Source organism: Limanda limanda, chromosome 6 (genome assembly GCF_963576545.1).
Source record: "Limanda limanda chromosome 6, fLimLim1.1, whole genome shotgun sequence".
NCBI lineage: Eukaryota > Metazoa > Chordata > Actinopteri > Pleuronectiformes > Pleuronectidae > Limanda > Limanda limanda.
In genome coordinates, this window is record NC_083641.1 from 8,063,467 (window position 1) to 8,080,712 (window position 17,246).

General features: G+C 39.7%; 1 protein-coding gene across 3 annotated transcripts; it reads right to left on the reverse strand.

The window, feature by feature from the left end:
- Window positions 1–3,969: 3,969 nt before the first annotated feature.
- Window positions 3,970–16,760, reverse strand: LOC133003662 (ATP-binding cassette sub-family G member 4-like). Of its 3 annotated transcripts, none has more exons than XM_061073452.1 (15): window positions 16,710–16,760; window positions 16,499–16,658; window positions 14,707–14,824; window positions 14,369–14,501; window positions 14,124–14,174; window positions 12,339–12,484; window positions 11,316–11,439; window positions 11,010–11,124; window positions 10,774–10,916; window positions 9,377–9,475; window positions 9,040–9,208; window positions 6,505–6,605; window positions 5,299–5,457; window positions 5,098–5,216; window positions 3,970–4,542 (listed from the first exon to the last, which is right to left on the reverse strand). In XM_061073452.1, exons 1-15 carry the CDS (start codon window positions 16,758–16,760, stop codon window positions 4,317–4,319), a joined length of 1,914 nt encoding a protein of 637 aa, XP_060929435.1. In that variant the 3' UTR covers window positions 3,970–4,316. The 3 variants fall into 3 exon arrangements, with proteins under 3 accessions (XP_060929435.1, XP_060929434.1, XP_060929433.1); XM_061073451.1 differs by adding an exon at window positions 10,698–10,708 and having other exon boundaries at window positions 9,377–9,474; window positions 10,784–10,916; window positions 16,499–16,760; XM_061073450.1 differs by having other exon boundaries at window positions 16,499–16,760.
- Window positions 16,761–17,246: the final 486 nt, after the last annotated feature.

The following is a 17,246-nucleotide window of genomic DNA, read 5'->3' on the forward strand; positions in this document are numbered from 1 at the left end:
CTAGCATCACTCCAAAAAAAAAAACACAGAGCCAACAGCTGACGAAGCCTCGCGATACTTGGGCGATCTGCTCGTCCGTGGTCTCGCGTGAACTGGGAATGCAGTCGAGTAGAAGGCTACTATGTCAGACAGCATTTGCATGAGTGCGATGGCAGCTCAGCATGAAGGTGTCATGTCCGAATAAGCTCCCCTGTGTGCACGGTCTATGATTAGCACCCTCCTGGCTCACCGTGTCATCGCGATGCAAACCTGAACCGAAGTGGCGTTAGATCCACTTAAAACGTGCAGGAACAGCACAAGGTGAAATATGCATTTAGATAAATGTCATATGTCAATCATCATCTCATACAAAAATGACCAAAGAAAAGGTGAGCAAAGATCCAGTTTGAAGCTGTTCTCATATCTGATCAGTCTATTAGAGAACATTTCTACTTACTGTGCAACCAGACGAAAAGAATACAAAATCTTTATTTTATTTATTGAACTCAGTTCAATTAGTTTTATAAAGCGCCATATCACAACATGGTTCTTGTTAAGATAAAGGAAATGTCAAGTCTTATTAAAGAAAATGAACTTAAAAGACAACTGATCTCAGTATCTTAGTTTTTCTCATTTATTTACACATATGTGCACACACACACACACAGAGAGATCATGCAAAATTGGAAAATGTATTTGCAAACATCTTACATTGAAGAGGATTTGTATTATGATTTTAATCTGATGATAAGTTGATACAAGTATGACACAAATATGTGAAATATTGTCAGTGGTGGATCTGGCAGACCGGGCTCCTTCCCAGTGGGCTTCTATATGGTTTAAATGCTTTCCAGGAGATCAGGGTCAGGTAGTACTGGTAGAACAGGTAGAGGAGCCCATTGCTTCTTTTTCCTTAATTGACACCATGCCAACCTAATCACATCTTTACCCCCCACCCCCACCCCCAAAAAAGAAAAACAAACATCGACAACAGAAACCAGGCTCTTCAGGTAGATTCCTCCTAATTTGCAGAGTGAGGAGGATGAGGGTGTGAGGAAGAGTAGAGCTGGCACTTAGCCTTATCTGCCTGGCCCCGCAATATGGAATGACAGGTAACAATGATTGGCATCGGGCTAAATGCTTGTCCAGAAACCTATTACCCCATGAAATTGAGCCAACTAGAGACAAACTAGATATTGTTTGCAGAGTTATGTTGATTACATTGCAGTAAATCATATTCTGAAGTAGTAGTTTGCTAGTTAAATGTCCTCATGTAATTGGAAAAAATATAAATCAATTAGAGACAGCCATGGATTTATTTATTTACCAAAAAAAATTGTCCATTACCTGCACATATAATGATGGGTCAATTCACCTCTTTATCAGGGAATCAGATGATTTTGAATCTTGTCAAGTTCACACAAGTTGATCTAGCAGCAGAGGAGATTGTCAGTGGTGGTTAAGACATTCAAATGTACTCCCTGAAATGTTGACTGAAGCAAATAGCAGAGCAGGTCATGTCTGAAAATGGCTTTACAGTCATTTTCAGCATGTTGTGTCATGATGACGACATGAACAAGCTGATAATCATAAGCTCAAAGGTTTGGATCATGTTGAACAAAAGTAAGATCTTGTTCCCTGGTAAGAGGAAGTACTGGATGATGTTTTTCAGTTTGTTGTATGAAAAGTTCCTCCAAAAAGTTGCTTCCAAAAGTTACCAAAGGACATAACCCTCAACCACAGCTTTGAACGTACACAGAAGCGGCCAGTATACAACCTACAACAAGCCTTGGTCAAGATCTATCACTATTAGATCAAGCAAAATCATCTTCCCATCTACACTGTGTTTTAAAAACTCATCCTGTGCAGCTTTGCAGGGAAATGGATCCTTCATAGTTCATAGGTGATGAATTTACCTCCCTGTCTCTCACAGGGTTGACCCTCACAAATTCTGTAGCATTTTGAGAAATTGTAATGTAGGATCAAATGCACTTATTGAAACTTAAACATGTTTCCCCATAACAGACAAACTAACAAATCCAGATGAAAACAAAACCTCCCATCTACATGGCAAGCATGATTTGATATGCAACTTTAAGTGGTCACATACCCACCACTCCAGGCTTAATCCCATAATCAAAAAAACAGCTTTTCATGTATTTCCTGAAGGTCCCTTTCTGCTTGTTTACATGAAAAGACTCCTTCTGTGACCCCTTATAATATAAGAGAAATAATCAAACAATGCCAGCTAGTGCGAAAACAAGTTTATTAGTAACAGTGAAAAACAGCGAACATTTGCAAACAAGAACCAGTGTGCGTGGTGGTGTGAGAGGAGTGGCCGAGAGCGGAGGCTAAAAAAAGATAAGTGATAGTGTGTTACTTGCTTTCTTGTCAGACTTATTCAAAGAAACACGGGTTCAGAATATCATCCTTCTTGGAGTCAATGGATAGGTCATAGACAGATTTCAGATGTGTTTGGGAGGAATAGTTGGACATATTTGAACCTACATTATGCTTTGTTTTCAGAGTTCTGTGCTACGCAATGAGTTGTCCATAATAGGCATCATGTTCAAGTGTAAGGCTGTTCATTAGTCTATGTGGTATCAACCCAAGTGACTGACCAATGGATAATGCCTTTTCATAAAAGACGTGGAACTCAGAGGAAGCCCTCATTCATATCCCACTGAGGTAGCAGTGGTAAGGCACCTGGGTGAGAGGAGAGTTGAACACTGTTGGACTGTCTCGGCTGACACGCCTGTCTTTTTGAGCCCACATGAGGATACAACAGAAACATTTCCAAAAAGAAATTGTGTTTCTAGCATGTGATGCTAAACTGGAATAATACAATTAGTTCTGGATGAAAAAGAGGAGCCATGGAAGACACCAACTTCAAGAGACAACAAGATTCAAGAGCCTTTGCTGATAAGGACCGATGCTGGAATTCTTGCAAGAGACTTTATACATTATGTCCTGCCTCCTGTATGCTCAACCACTCGTCTGTATGTTTCACAAATGTCCCCGTTACATATATGAACCCGACAATCTGCTGCATTCTTCATACGTGACATTGTCTATCATTTGAGACAGATTGCAGAACTCAGATATCTAAATGGATCACCGCTCTTACATTGGGTTAGTTTAGGTGGTTTGTGTTTTTTTGACATTGATTGCACCCAGATGATGATATGTGGATATGTTTTATGGGAATGTCTGTGTGAGAGAAGATGACATAATGTTTTTACTGAACAGTGATAAACTGAATTCATTGGGTAAGTGCTATAGAAATATCTTCATACCCCACATTACACACACACACACACACACGTTTGTACTTCTATTTCAGTGAGGACACTTATTGACATAATACATTTCCTAGCCCCTTACCCTGACCTTAACCATCCAAACTAAATGCCTAACCCAAACCTCATTCTAACACTAACTCTAAAACCAAGTCTTAACCCTCAAACAGCACATTGAAAAAGTGTAATTCAGATAAAACATGAAACTTCAGATAGCACCAAACATCACAGCATGAGCATGCTGTGTCCATGTGACATTACTGGGTGTATTTAGGAAACAAATGAACAGTGAGTAAAGTGAGTAATTCACCTATTTTGCTTTAAAAGGTTGATATTGCATTTGCATATAATACTTAGGAAAATACAGCTCAGTATAAAATCGTTAAGGCTGAACAATTTTCTTCCAACTATGATCTGTAAGATTTTAGATTGTATTATAGGATGAGTATAAAAACACCAAATATTGGTAGGCAATCATAACAGAAGTTAATTTACAACTATCAACATGTTAAAAACAATCTAGCTCAAATGATTACATTGATACACAGGAAATAAATGCTTTAGGATTCCATATTCAATCATAAGATGAGAAAAGGAGAAAAAACTAACTCAAACATACTGCTTTCATCCAGTGTGCAGTTATAATGACACCATGATTAAGCTGGAAACTTGTAATTTATTTTCACTCTTTCAGGCACAACACATGCGACCTGTTCTCCAGTGTGTCATCAGGTTGTTTGAAGGAATGTACAGGAACACTGTATTAGCACATCTGCCTTGTTGGGAAAACTTTTCTGTCTTACAGGAATATGAAATGAACAGTATGAGGCTGCCGTCCTTGTGACTGGTCTGGCTGTATGTCCAGAAGTTAAGTTCTGATGTCTGAGGTAAAACTGGGCAGTCAAAATGTATTTCCTGTCCTGTTAGCAGCAATGTGTAAAATTAAATGAAATTCCCACATGACAGAGGTTGTTTTTTTGTGCATAGATAAAGATCAGAAAGCAACGACATCAGGGAGAGCCATTCCATTTGAAAAACCTATCGCTCAGAATTGATCTTGTAGCGGAGGACAATGTAGGTGGCGAGTCGTAGGACGATGAAGAAAATGCCTAGGACGATGAAATCTATGTAGAGCTTTGCGTCTTCCACATCCAGTAACTGCAGAACCTCCTCAGGCTGTTGGAATTTACACACCTTCCCGGGACACACCAGTTCTGAGCGGTTCATCCCATAGATAGACAGGATCACTCCTTCAAACCCATACCTGTGGGAATGAGATACAACCATTGAGGCCAATTCATAATTGATTTTGAGTCAAAATATTTAACACATGACAAAAGGCTGTCTTGGCTAGTGAGAGAAGATTATCAAAATTAAAAGGTTCAAATATAAAGATGTCCTTAGCATAGTAGGAAGAGTAGTCCATGAGGTGAGCTAAATCAGTGGGGTTAATTCTCTTGGGAGTGCACTGAAAAATTAATTAAAATTCATGAACTATCTCTTGACAAAGTTTTTATGGACTGCAATCTGTGTTGATAGGAGTGTTGCAGAGCTACTCAAAAATCAACCTCTGAGGGACCATGATCAGACTGCACCCATGATGATGTGTGAAGTGGTTGGAAAAGGTTTCAGGTTATTACATTTTGGTTTGTTACGGGCCAACAGTTGAGTCACACTATCTAGATTACTTAATTGGGAGTCAAATTTGAAAGAATCCCTGAAATACACAGTTTGTATACAGCAAATATTTAACATTTTTAATAGTTGTGATTGTGGATTGAAAATAGGAATCTTTTTGCAGAGTTACAGAGTTACCCACCTGACATAAGACACATAGGAGCTCCACTGCAGATACTTGGGGATTGTATCAAAGTTCACAAAGAATCCGGAGAAAAGCAGCACTGGGATAGCTGTCACAGGTCCAACAAATGTGGCTACCTGGATGCAGAGAGCATTATCTGTTTTAGATGTGTATCGTATGCCAAGAAAACCGGTGTGTAACAATGCAAATCAGCAGTACCTGTAGTGAGCTGGAAGCGGCCCCAACCAGCAGGCCGAGGGATTGGGCTACCAGGGCCGTACATGTGGACAGGGCTAAGAAGAGTAGGTAGCGGGTGGCCTCAGGGGGCTGTTCCGTCATCCAGTACACTATGCTGCAGTACATGATGGGGCAGATAACCTAAAATAACACTTTGATTAACCTTTTATTTAGTGAAAGAATAGTTCATCTCAATATCTTTAGTTGTACACAAAAACTAGCACAGGCTTTAAACACAGGTGAACCCCCCTGAAGAAAGGTGATTGACTCCTGTCACATTGCCAGTAGCGTTTGTCTTCTTGAGTGTGAGATGCTAGGTGCTGAGTGGACCCGTAAAAAGAATGACACACGTCGGTTGCTAAATGCGTGTTTAAAAACCAGGGCAGCATCCACTCAGCAGGCCTGCATTGCGGCCACAGTAGAGTTCGACCGCTAGCCTTGATAGCATAGCTGTGTTGTGCTGTAGGTGGCCCACAATGTGTAAAAATAAGGAGAAACTGTGGCAGTTCTGGTTTCAGGGGGCAGATGTTAATACAGTGTTGCTAAAAGGCGTCACAGCACAGGAAAAGTGGCAGAAATGAGTTTCCACAGGAGTGTCGTGTTTGTATCACTAATAGATGACTGTGTCTACTGCAGAGCCATTAGAATCAATGCTGACTGTCTCTGCTACTGAAGAAAGAGCCAAACGTTAATGGACGTTGGTGGGGTATTTTGATGGCCCTGGAAACTGAAGTGAAGCTGGTGTCACAAGAAAACACAGAGTGAGTTTAATTCTCAGCTGAATCACAAACAACTGATCACAGAGTTGTTTTATTTCGATAGAGAGTGCAATTGCATTTACACCTGTGTTCAATGTGGTCAAATGTGCCCCTGACCTCCTCCAGTGTTGGTTAGGCTGATCTGATCGAAGTCTCTCCTCCACGTGGGTGTATGTACACTTGTAATTTCATGTGGTCAAGCTCAATTCAATTACAATTCGATCAGCAATACTTATTTTACCACCAGGTGTAAATGTGGTAAGAGATTAAATCTAGCAGAGATGCGAGTTTTGCATTGGAAAAAAAACAGATAGTACCTTCAACAAACACTAGAGTGCAGTGGTGAACTACGCAGTGGTATTTTGCTGTGTGTGTGTGGTTTGGCAGAATGAACCAGCCCAACCCTTCAGAATCAACACTGCTAGCTCACCTGAAATGGGATATCAGCCATGGTCTTGGCAAGGTAGTAGGCTTTCAGGCTGTACCAGTAGTTAAGATGCTCCCTCAGGAACACAGACATCTCCAGAGGAACTGAATAATGGTGTATTGAAACATTTACATTCATCTGTTACTGACACAATATTTAAGATTTGAAAGTTAACAAATTTCCAAAAGGCTTAAAGTTAGACATTTCTATTCTGTTTTCATCTATATGAGTTTCAAAACAACAAAAGAAGAAAAGATCCTGAATCTTAGGTTTGGCCCTACCTGACCAGTGCTTTTGACAAGCAGCTTTTTGTAGCAGTAATGATTCTGTAGCAGGATGCGCCTTTAATTAGTGCTGCAGTACCGGCCTATCACGGTTGGTTGCGCTGTCTATAAAGGTGAGTGGTTGTGCACTGGGAGCCCTCTTGCCTTGGGGCTACAGACTGCCCCGCCTCCTGTTATCACCGCACCTGGCCGCCTCTCCTGATCGCCTTTTCAGCTGAGTCGTGCAGCTCGCCGTTGTTTGGCAGTTCATTGGCCGGGTCTTCCTTCTCCCGTATCGGCCCCAATTGTAGGGCATGCGAGTGTTTTCCTCCTCTGCCGGTTGCAGCGGGGAGTGATCAGCTGATCGATTGAGTGCACGTAATTGTGCTGCTCGACGCAAGTGATCCCCTTCCTCTCCTTTGATGTTCATTCAACTCCTGACGGGTTGACGTGTGTGTGTGCGGTTTCAGTCCTACTCTGCATCTCCTACTGTGCTGTACCTGCCACCGAGTATGGTGACTGCTGCCTCATCTTTAGTCTCATCTTAATCTATTCAGTTAACCGACTTTTAACTGATCTTATTGATGATATTATGTGTGTGTGGTGGTTTGCTCTGCATGTTTTTGACCGACTTCTAACTGATCTTATTGATGATATTATTTGTGTGTTGTGGTTTGCTTTGCATGTTTTTGGTTTAATTCGTTTCCTTAGTTATTTTGGTTCGGCTAAATTGCTTTACTTAATTATTTGGATTTATCAGTTTGGATAAATCTCCATTACTTTTGATTTAATTTCTCCGTTAGTTTTCTTTTGTTTGCATTTATTGAGTTTGTTTAAGTTGAACACATTTTATTGTGAAGTCATGTTTAAAGATTATATATATATTAATTAAAAGGAATTGAAATTGTACGCTGGACCCAGTCTCAAGCTTTCATTAGTAGTGAACTTGTGTGCTTTAACTTTAAGGTTAATCTAACTCTCCAGGTGAAATTCCTGGGGTGGCGTTGCTGGCAACTGGTCACTAGTTCAACTAAAACTTCATCGTATTGGTCCCTCTAAACGTCGAGTGCCACAATTCTGTCAAGGATTTTCTCAGGAGTTAGAGTGGGCCATGCACAGAAGCTTGGAGGTTTTATCCCTGGCTCCCTTTATACTGCGTGAAGTGTCCTTGGTCAAGATACTGAGCTTTGACAGCTGTGTGGCAGTGTATGAATGGTGAGTAATTGAGCAGAGCATATAGAAGCGTTGCATGAATGTGTGTGTAAATGGGTGACTGTGACTTGTACTGTAAAGAGCTTTGAGTGGTTGATAAGACTAAAAAGCACTTTATAAATACAGTCAATCCATTTATCCTCAGATTTTTGATAACGTTTGTATTAAGGGGCCGGGTTGAGCATGGCAAAACATTCATATTTTCCCTATTGAGGTTGTGCATTGTGGATTACGAGTTGTGATGTCTACTTCCAAAATAGTCTGTTATTTTTAATTGAATTCATTCTTCCCTCTATCAGTGAAATGTTTCTATGACTGACCGAAGAGTTGGAGAGGTGTTTTAAATTCATGAAATTTTCCTTCTCAGCCCAAAACTTTCTTTGAAACCAAAACAGATCAGGCTTGTTTTGATTTTCTTTTGCAAGTTTCTGATGATGAATTTGTATTGAGGACAAAGAACAGGTTTTACCTTTGATGACTCTTCAACAAAGGTCATATTTGTGAAGATAGAACAGTGCACTAGCCCTGCAGAATCTACTAAATCGTCCTGAAGGTCTGGGAGTTTATTAATTTGCCTGTCTAGCAATCAGCACTCCTTGCTCTTCCATATCTCAACTTGACCTCCATCATCACTTTAAACTGCCAATTCTTAATTACTTTACGTTTAAAGGAAACAGCCATCTGGAAACGCCTTGTCATCTTCTTTTTTCCTTCACCTGCTTTGTGCATCAGTTATTTTAATTGTCAGGGTTTCAATAGCTGCTTGGAAGAGCACATGGCTGCCGATAGCAAGGTTTGAGGAGTTAGAATAATGATAAAGCATTACAAACTGTCCACTTTAGTTTGGTACTTGTTTGTTTGACTCTGACATTATACTAAACCATGTATTACACTATTCTTGCTTAATATGTTGAAAATAATATTTAACTTTTAATTTTATGCCTATTAGAAATCAGTCCATTTTCTACTGACTCAACTATTACACAGTAACATAAAGTTTGACCAGGGGTACCATCCTGACACTGTAAATATGAGTCAATTCCCAACCCTAGATTATACTCACAGGTTAACACGGTTGGCATGAGCGCACCAAACATGAGGAAAAGCATGGAGAAGAAGAGGAACCCAGTGTTGTTAAAGACCTTGCTGGCATCATTGCCAATGTTCAGATAGAGCAAGCCTATTAACACACCTATGGCGATGTGGGACATCAGTCTGAGGTGGGTCAAAACCTGACAACAGATCAAATGCAGAGTAAAATAGATAACAATCATAGACTTGGAGGGATAAACTGCCTGACAGTGTTCACTTGATTGTACGATCACTGTATTTGACAGAGTTACACATTTTGAACTAGTAAACTAAATATTCGTGCAATAGTTTTTAAAGATGTCACCTACCTGGTCTCGACATATTGTTATGAGGGTTCTCTTGAAGAGGATACAGAACTGTGTTAGTGTGCTTGTGGAAAAAGTATGGCTCTCTATGTGTCCAGCATTCTGTGGGAGATAGAAACAGGTAATATCAAAACAGTGAGTATACAACACTTCATTAAAATGCAGTACACCAGAGCATACTACAATCAAGGCTGGATTATTCCCCAATCCGATGCTCTCCCAGATGATGTAACAATCATATACATAGGTTATTACCACCAGTTTTATTATTTATTACCGATTTCATTTCATTTGGGGTGGGGGATATATGATACCAACACGCCTGACTGGTTATCATGGCAGATTGTACAGATGCAGCAATATATTTCTGGTCTGTTCAAAAGACCATGTTTTGTGCTTTTAAGTTGTAGAGCCTAGGTCTACTACGCTTTGCAAGGCCAGATACTGCTGTTAAGGCTGCAGAACCAACCTGGAGGACGATCAAGCAGAGGACCGGCCTGAGAGGATCCTGAGGCATTGCTTTTGCAGTAGTATCGGGGGTAGACTAAGGCTAACCTCACTAGACCTTAACTTCTGTCGGTCCAGATGGATCAATGAATGCTCACAGGAAAGACGTTGGTCTTTGTCCAGCTCAGACATGGCTACTCACAAAGAACTGGACATAAGGAACTCCTTCATGTTTTTTTAATTGAACATTGAACATGGTTACACAAAACCTGTAACTTGCAGCCAAGCTGATGGGGAATAATCACTGTGTGTTTAACAATCCATCCATCAATACTTTATGTATACTGCTTAAACTCTGAGGGTCTTAGGGGGCTGGAGCCAATCGCAGCTGACATTGGGCAGGAGGCGCCATACACCCTGGACCGGTCGCAGGGCCAACATACAGATACAAACAACCAGTTACTCTCACATTCACACCTACAATTAATTGAGAGTCTCCAATTAACCTAATTCCAATCAGCATGTTGGAGAAAGCTGTAGTACCCACCCACAAAGTCCTAGGGAGAACAGTCAAACTGCACACAGAAAGATCCTGGCCTAACCCAGAACCTTCTCGCCACCTCCAACAAGAATTTGGAAATTAATGTTTGTTGGTGTCCAGCCTCTTGTTCTCCGTTTGTGACGTTCATGACTATGAAGGGAAGGCTGTATCATGTGCCAAGGTAATGTACTGCTGTTATTTTAGCAATCTACCGTTCCCATTATATAATATTGTGCTTTGTTGGTGCATATCATCAAACAATTTAGCAATTCATTGAATCACCAACAAATAATTGTCATACAATGAAACTGTGGGGTTACGAAAGGTCAGTAGCTCCAGGATAGCACCTTCTTTCTCTTAGGTGATCATTTAGCCTTGGCTGCAGTTTAACAGCACATTACCTACTACACACCATGGGGTACTTTGTGGCACAGACTGACGTCCCATTGGTACCACACTGGTTCTTCTTCTCCTCTAGTGCACACATTCCACCTTGGACTGCCTCAAACAACACAGGGTTCAAGTCTCCATACTCTCCTGATGCAATTTCAATAACTGAAGCAGAGACAAAAGCAGAAAGAAATTAACATAATGAATAATGTGAATTCATCCTCAGCAAATACATGTGTAAATGTGGAGTGGACATACTGAAGTCTGCAGGATTGTGGTAGGTAGGACAGTAAAGGCCCAGACTCTTCAAATAGGGGATGAGGTAAGGGACTGAGCCTTTGTAGATACACTGTCCCTGACTGAGAATGTAAAGCTGTGGAAGGACGAGATTGTTTAATGCAACAAGTAAAAAACTTTAAAAAAACTGGGACCTTTCTTTAAACTGGGACCTTTCTTTAAACAGAAAATGCCTGTGTACATTTTTACCACAGCTTCTCATATGATAAATAGCATCTGGATGTTGAAAACATTTCCTAATTTCCACCTTTATTGTCAGAGGCATACCTTGTCAAACATCTCAAACAGTTTGGCACTAGGTTGGTGGATGGTGCAGATGATGGACCGTCCTCCAAGCGCCAGAGAACGCATTAGTGAGACCACCTGATAGCACGATGCACTGTCTAAGCCACTGAAGAGAGAGAGACAAACAAACAGAAGTGACACCTTTAATGAGCAGCTGGGAAGTAATTTGAAAAGCCAAGCTCTCATTAGATATTGTTTTCATGTTTAATTCAGCAAAGGGTACACAACCTGTGAGTCAGAATTTAGTAGAATTACAGAATATCATTTTTTAAATGAAAACAATTGACAACTTAACTGTCAAGTTGCATTGAAAAAATACTTTATCTTCCAAAGTAAAAATCCAGAAGAATGTTTTTGAAGAAAATTATAATGTCACAATCAAATAGATTTGTGAACTTTTGGATATAAAATGCCACCAATGACCTTGACCTATGACCTTCAGAATATTATCAGTTCATCCTTGAATTCATGTAAATGTCTGTGCTAAGTTTGTAGGGGGTTCCCTTGAGTTCCAGAAATGATGCATTGAAGATGGATTTTCTTATCCGTCCATCATAATGTTTCACTCTGTTTTCAAAGCATCAAATAATGAATCAAAACTTGTCTGAAAAATAAGCACTTGAAGGTCCATTAGTATGATAAGAAGGACCTAAAATAACAGAAACCATCTTTGAGAATAATTGATTTGATGTGTACTTCGACGTTTTAGTTAACATGGAGGAAGCTGAATTTATGACCTATTCTGCAGTCAGCCACCAGGTGGCAATCGAGATAATTTGGCTTCACTTTGGGGAAGCAGTCATTTGTTTATCTTTATATACAGGTAAACTGTAAACCTATTCTAGAAAAACCTCAAATTAACATTATGAACCTGTTAATGGCCAACACGTGGGAACTTTCAAATCTACTGTATGTGGCATTTTCAATGATACAATTCAATTTGTTACACATCTTACACAGATAAAATGAAGTAAGTCCTTTGTAGGACACTAGTGTCTGACTCACCTTGTGGGCTCATCAAAGAACATGACAGGAGGATTGTTGACCAGCTCAAGGGCGATGGCCAGCCGTTTACACTGACCTCCTGACAGCGAGCTGGTGCGAGTGTGAGCACAGTCGAGGAGCCCTAAGGCAGTCAGAATCTCATTCACCTGGACAGGAAGGACAGAATGGAGTTTCACGATCTGTCAGTTGGATGAACTTTCTCTTTTAACATTTATTAAAAATACATATGTTGACCTATGAGGGAAAAAGAAGACAGAGAATAGACAAAGTAAACTCTCGCTCTAGAAAGTGCCTTTCATGTTTTTACATTACCTGGAAGCCACTGCAGGTTCTTCTATACACTTAGAATGGGAGGGTAGGTGAGGTATATTCAGTTGGTTTCAAAAATGCTACTTCACCACTAGATGCCACTAAATCTAACGCATTTGAGCTTTAAATGTGTCAAGGAAAGTATATATTATGTGTAAACAATATAATCAAAAAAATATAAAAATAATACTGCCCTACCCGACCCACCTCCCTTTTTTTAAATGTTCATATATGGTAGCAGCAGTTTAACACCAGAAATGTAATATTTACACATTTTGGAGTTCTGAAAATTCGAACGTGGGAGAGGAAGATGTCATTTCGAGGATTCTAACTCAAACCACCACAGCTCTGTAATTTAACTTAAACTAAATGATTATTTTTTGTTTGCATGTATCCTGACTGTTACTGAACCTGTAAGGATGCTCATCATTAAACGTTTAACCATTGACCAACAATAGTTTTGACCGATTATTACTCACAGTTTAACAGTTAAAACCTAACTACCATCTGAGCAGAAATTCTCCTCTGCAGGTATCACAGTTAACAGATGGTCACCAACCTAATCTTACATAATGTAGACATGTTGCTGTTTCTGAATAAACACCAGTAGACAAGCTGTGTGCAATGCTGAGGACTGAGGTACAGGCCTGTTTATGAGGATTGATCTTTGTGAATGTCAACTTAACGTACATACAGTTCACTCTTATGTGTACCAGAGTAATTGTTGTGGGAACCCACACAGCTAATGATCTGCTGAGTTCTGCCTGACTGCAGAGGAAGGTAAAAATATTTATGGATGTGTTGATGGTCCACTGTACCACCAAGAGGAGAGATTTCTCATGGTCCCACTGTGACAGACGATATGTAGCACAGTTGGGCAAAGAGCGCTGCACACAGCCCTACAATGAAGCTGCAGCTCAACAAAACTGAGTGATGTTTCATATAATTATGAGAAGTGTAAAAAAACGTTGGATCAATTGTAGTGAAAGAAATCAGATGATGGCGGCTGCCACAGTGGAGGTAATTAATCTGAAACACTGTCTGGACCTGTTGTATTGATATCTACTCATGTGTCAGAGAAACTCATTCATTCTTATTAGAACATGTTTACCTTGTTGGCAAATGGTTAGTGGCCATTTCATAAATACAAATCTAAATGTACACAAAATACCATTGCCAGGTTGAGCCTGACCACATCAGCTGAATTATATGTTTGTTTTGGATCGAAACATCTTTTTTTGAATGCCGGTGATATTCAAAGAACAGTGACAGATGTCTAACAAAAGCAGGTGTGTCCTAACTGTCAACAGAAAGTGGGCATTCCTTTATATTAACATATTAACTGTGATTAACTGTGAATGTGTCACAATGCGTTTGTTGTTGTTACTCATGATTTACTGATCAAAGGGAAGAATTATTGTTAAGCGTTTTTTGTCCATGTCTGTGAAGTAAGGAGATATGATTTGTTTAGCTCACCAGTGCTTTTTTCACATCTTTAGTTTCATTCAGCTTCAAGTTGGCTGAAACCTGCAATAAAGAGAAATACAGTCACAATTGTGTAAAGCAACATGTATTCTCTGTAAAGCACCAGTAGTATGTTTCAGTCTTAAGACCCCACCAATTCCTGCAGCACCTCAACACGCTAACAATCCTCTGTTTCATGACGAGTTCAGAAAGAATACTATTATTGCTATGGGCCTGTCAGTACTGTATCAGCTCACCATCATGGCCTCCCGTGCAGTGAGATGTGGCAGCAGCATGTCCTCCTGCATGATGTAGCAGGACATTTTCCTGAATTTCCTTAGGTCCCTGGGTTTACCATTTACCATGATTTGACCCTTCATCCCCGTCTCCCTGGTTAGCAGGAAGGACACACATACACAAATAATGAACTTATCAGTTGGGCACATTGAATGGACTGAGGCAAGACTACATGGGCTGATGATAACAGAATTATTAACCTAGTTTCGGCTGTTTGCAGCAGAAATGCTTTGTCTCAGATAAGGACATGATTACTTTTGTTTTACAATAGCTGCATAGAGCAATCTTGCTCTCTCACCTGTATCCAGCCAAAATGTTCATTAAGGTGGACTTCCCGGCCCCTGAGGGCCCCATGATACCGATCAGCTCCCTACTGCAGAACCTTCCAGACAGGCACTTCAGTAGGGCTTTGCACCCTAACAACAACAGAGAGGACGCTGGTTGACATTTAGCAACAAAAGGAAGGAAGTATAACACCTGCACTATGCGGCAGTAGGCAGGTCTTTGTTATCAGAGTTACAATAAAATAAACAGTGATAACTCAGTCTGTTTTAATCCAATTTAGATTTAACAAGTCGAGTAGGGTTAGGGGAGAACCAAGGTCAAGGCAGAGCATGGGATCCAAGTAAGCCGAATGCAAAGTGTGAAATGAATAGAAACTAAACTTTGATGCAGCATTGAGGGACTGAGATACGCCTCTCTATTAAAAATATATTGCAAAATCGGTCAATAACATTTAGAAACACATTTATATATCTATACTCTACATATGCCAACAAAATAAATGCATATGCTCATCAGATCTGCCATTTTGATTTTACAGTGGCATAATAAACAGTCTATCGTGCAGGGTGAAGTTACAGAACTTTGTGTTCATCCTACCTAGGTTGTCTGCAATGAAGATTTTTATAGTCAATGTTTTTCATGAAATAAATCTGAATAGGCTTTATTACTGTTTATGTGTGTGGTTTATGTAAGTTTGACTGATTTACTTTAAAAAATGTCTTTTAATCATCATGTTAGTGATAAGGACTAGGGATTTACTCTTGTTTTGTTGTATTCTGTTTAACTTTGAACCACCGCACCCAACTCCATGCCGTCTGTCACTCATGATGAATCACTCCCTTGAAGTTTAAAAAGCCTGGGGCGGTCAGTTCCTTTTCATTCCACTTAGAGTGAAGAACAAACAATAACATGACATAGAATATAAATGTTTCAATAATATACTTTTATATTTGGTTAATCTTTCATGGATTTGTTTAAATATTAACAGGTTGTTTTGTATTGCCTCATATTAGATTGATATGTGTCATTTATCCTGAAAACTATCCTCCTCATCAAGTTTGTGGATGGATAAATAGTATAAGTGAGAATAATAATGAACTTGCTTACTTTTATTTATTTGATGTTTTGTCATATGATAATGAATGATGTTATTTGGTGTTATAAAAAAAGGGTAGAAATTAAATTAACTAATGTTATTTTGATGTCTTGCTGATTTTTATTCCAAGATTTCATTCACACTTCTGATGGTGTTATTACTGCTGGCATTATTTATGAAGACAACAAATAAAGCAGAATCAAACCCAGAGATGGTTTGGGTAGTTTGTGTTTATATAGCTGCTCCCACACATGCACTGAACTCCGGATAATTAATTATTGTGATGGTTGATATTCTATAATAGATTTTATTATACTATATTATAGGGTATATTTTGGTATATTATAGGCTGTATGTATGTATGTATTTTTTTTTCATTGTTTTGGTAACGTATATAAAATATCGTCATACATGTATTACTACCTCAATACAAACACCACATCCTTTCATCTCTCTCAGCTACGCAATTGTCACTTCAGACCACAGCTTGTCGCTTGTCCAAACCAATTAAACATGGACCTGTACCATGAACTCAAGCAGACATCGCTGGCACACAAACACACACACACATACACACACACACACACGCACACAAACACACACCCTATCTCTAGTTGTAAGAACCTATATGGTAGTTATACTGTACAGCTCACTACCCTTACCCATTCAAAAACTGATTGAAAGAGACATGATAGTAGATGTGTGATACCTCTTCTCCTCCAGCATGGTCCCTCTTGGATGGTGTAGGAGAGGTCATTGAACTCCAGGTCCACCGCTGAGCGTTTGGGTTGGTGGGAGAAACGTTGGGCTTCAGTGATATTGTTTTCAACCTTTTTCAGGTGGGTCAACATGGACGGCTCCTGCTGCTGCTGAGGTTGAAGCTGGGCCAGAGGTTGGCCGTCTCTGTTACAAATAATGGCCTCCTCCATGGGGATGCTCACAGAATCCGGTTCCAATGCCTTATTATCCATACCTGCGCTCTGTTTGTGTACAGAAGGGTAAGAGAAAGGTCAACAAATTCCTCAACACCTACCCCCAGTGCACCTGAGTCAGTCAGCAGACTCACTTAATACCAAAAAACATGAAATACATTTCATGTATGTGGCCCCTCTTTTCAGTACATTGTTTACAGAACAAAAAATTGACATATTTAAGTTTAAGCCAGGATATGATTTGAAATATGAAAGTCAAACCAAAAAGAACATTGATATTGCATTTTTGGGGGGATTCTGTCAGACTATTGGCACTTTATAGGGAATAATTAGCTCTAACCAGGAGTTTATGTTTCATTGTCATTTGTCTGTTTGACAGGATTATGCAAAAAACACTAACCCGGTTTTCATGAAACTTGGTGGAGTATGGAATAAGGAAATTTTTTTTTCTAGTTTTCCTCATTTCCACTATTGTTTTTAAAAATAAAACACAAATTCTTTAAAACAGGTGTATTGAAAGCCACC

What these genes read in the sequence shown, in the direction of transcription:
- LOC133003662 (XM_061073451.1), bottom strand. Translation starts at nt 16,760, where the DNA reads ATGGATAATAAGGCATTGGAACCGGATTCTGTGAGCATCCCCATGGAG. An exon ending in CTGCACGGGAGGCCATGATG is followed by an intron (nt 14,175 to 14,368) that starts GTGAGCTGATAC and finishes TCTTTATTGCAG; the next exon opens with GTTTCAGCCAACTTGAAGCT. An exon ending in TCCTATGTGTCTTATGTCAG is followed by an intron (nt 4,543 to 5,097) that starts GTGGGTAACTCT and finishes TCATTCCCACAG; the next exon opens with GTATGGGTTTGAAGGAGTGA.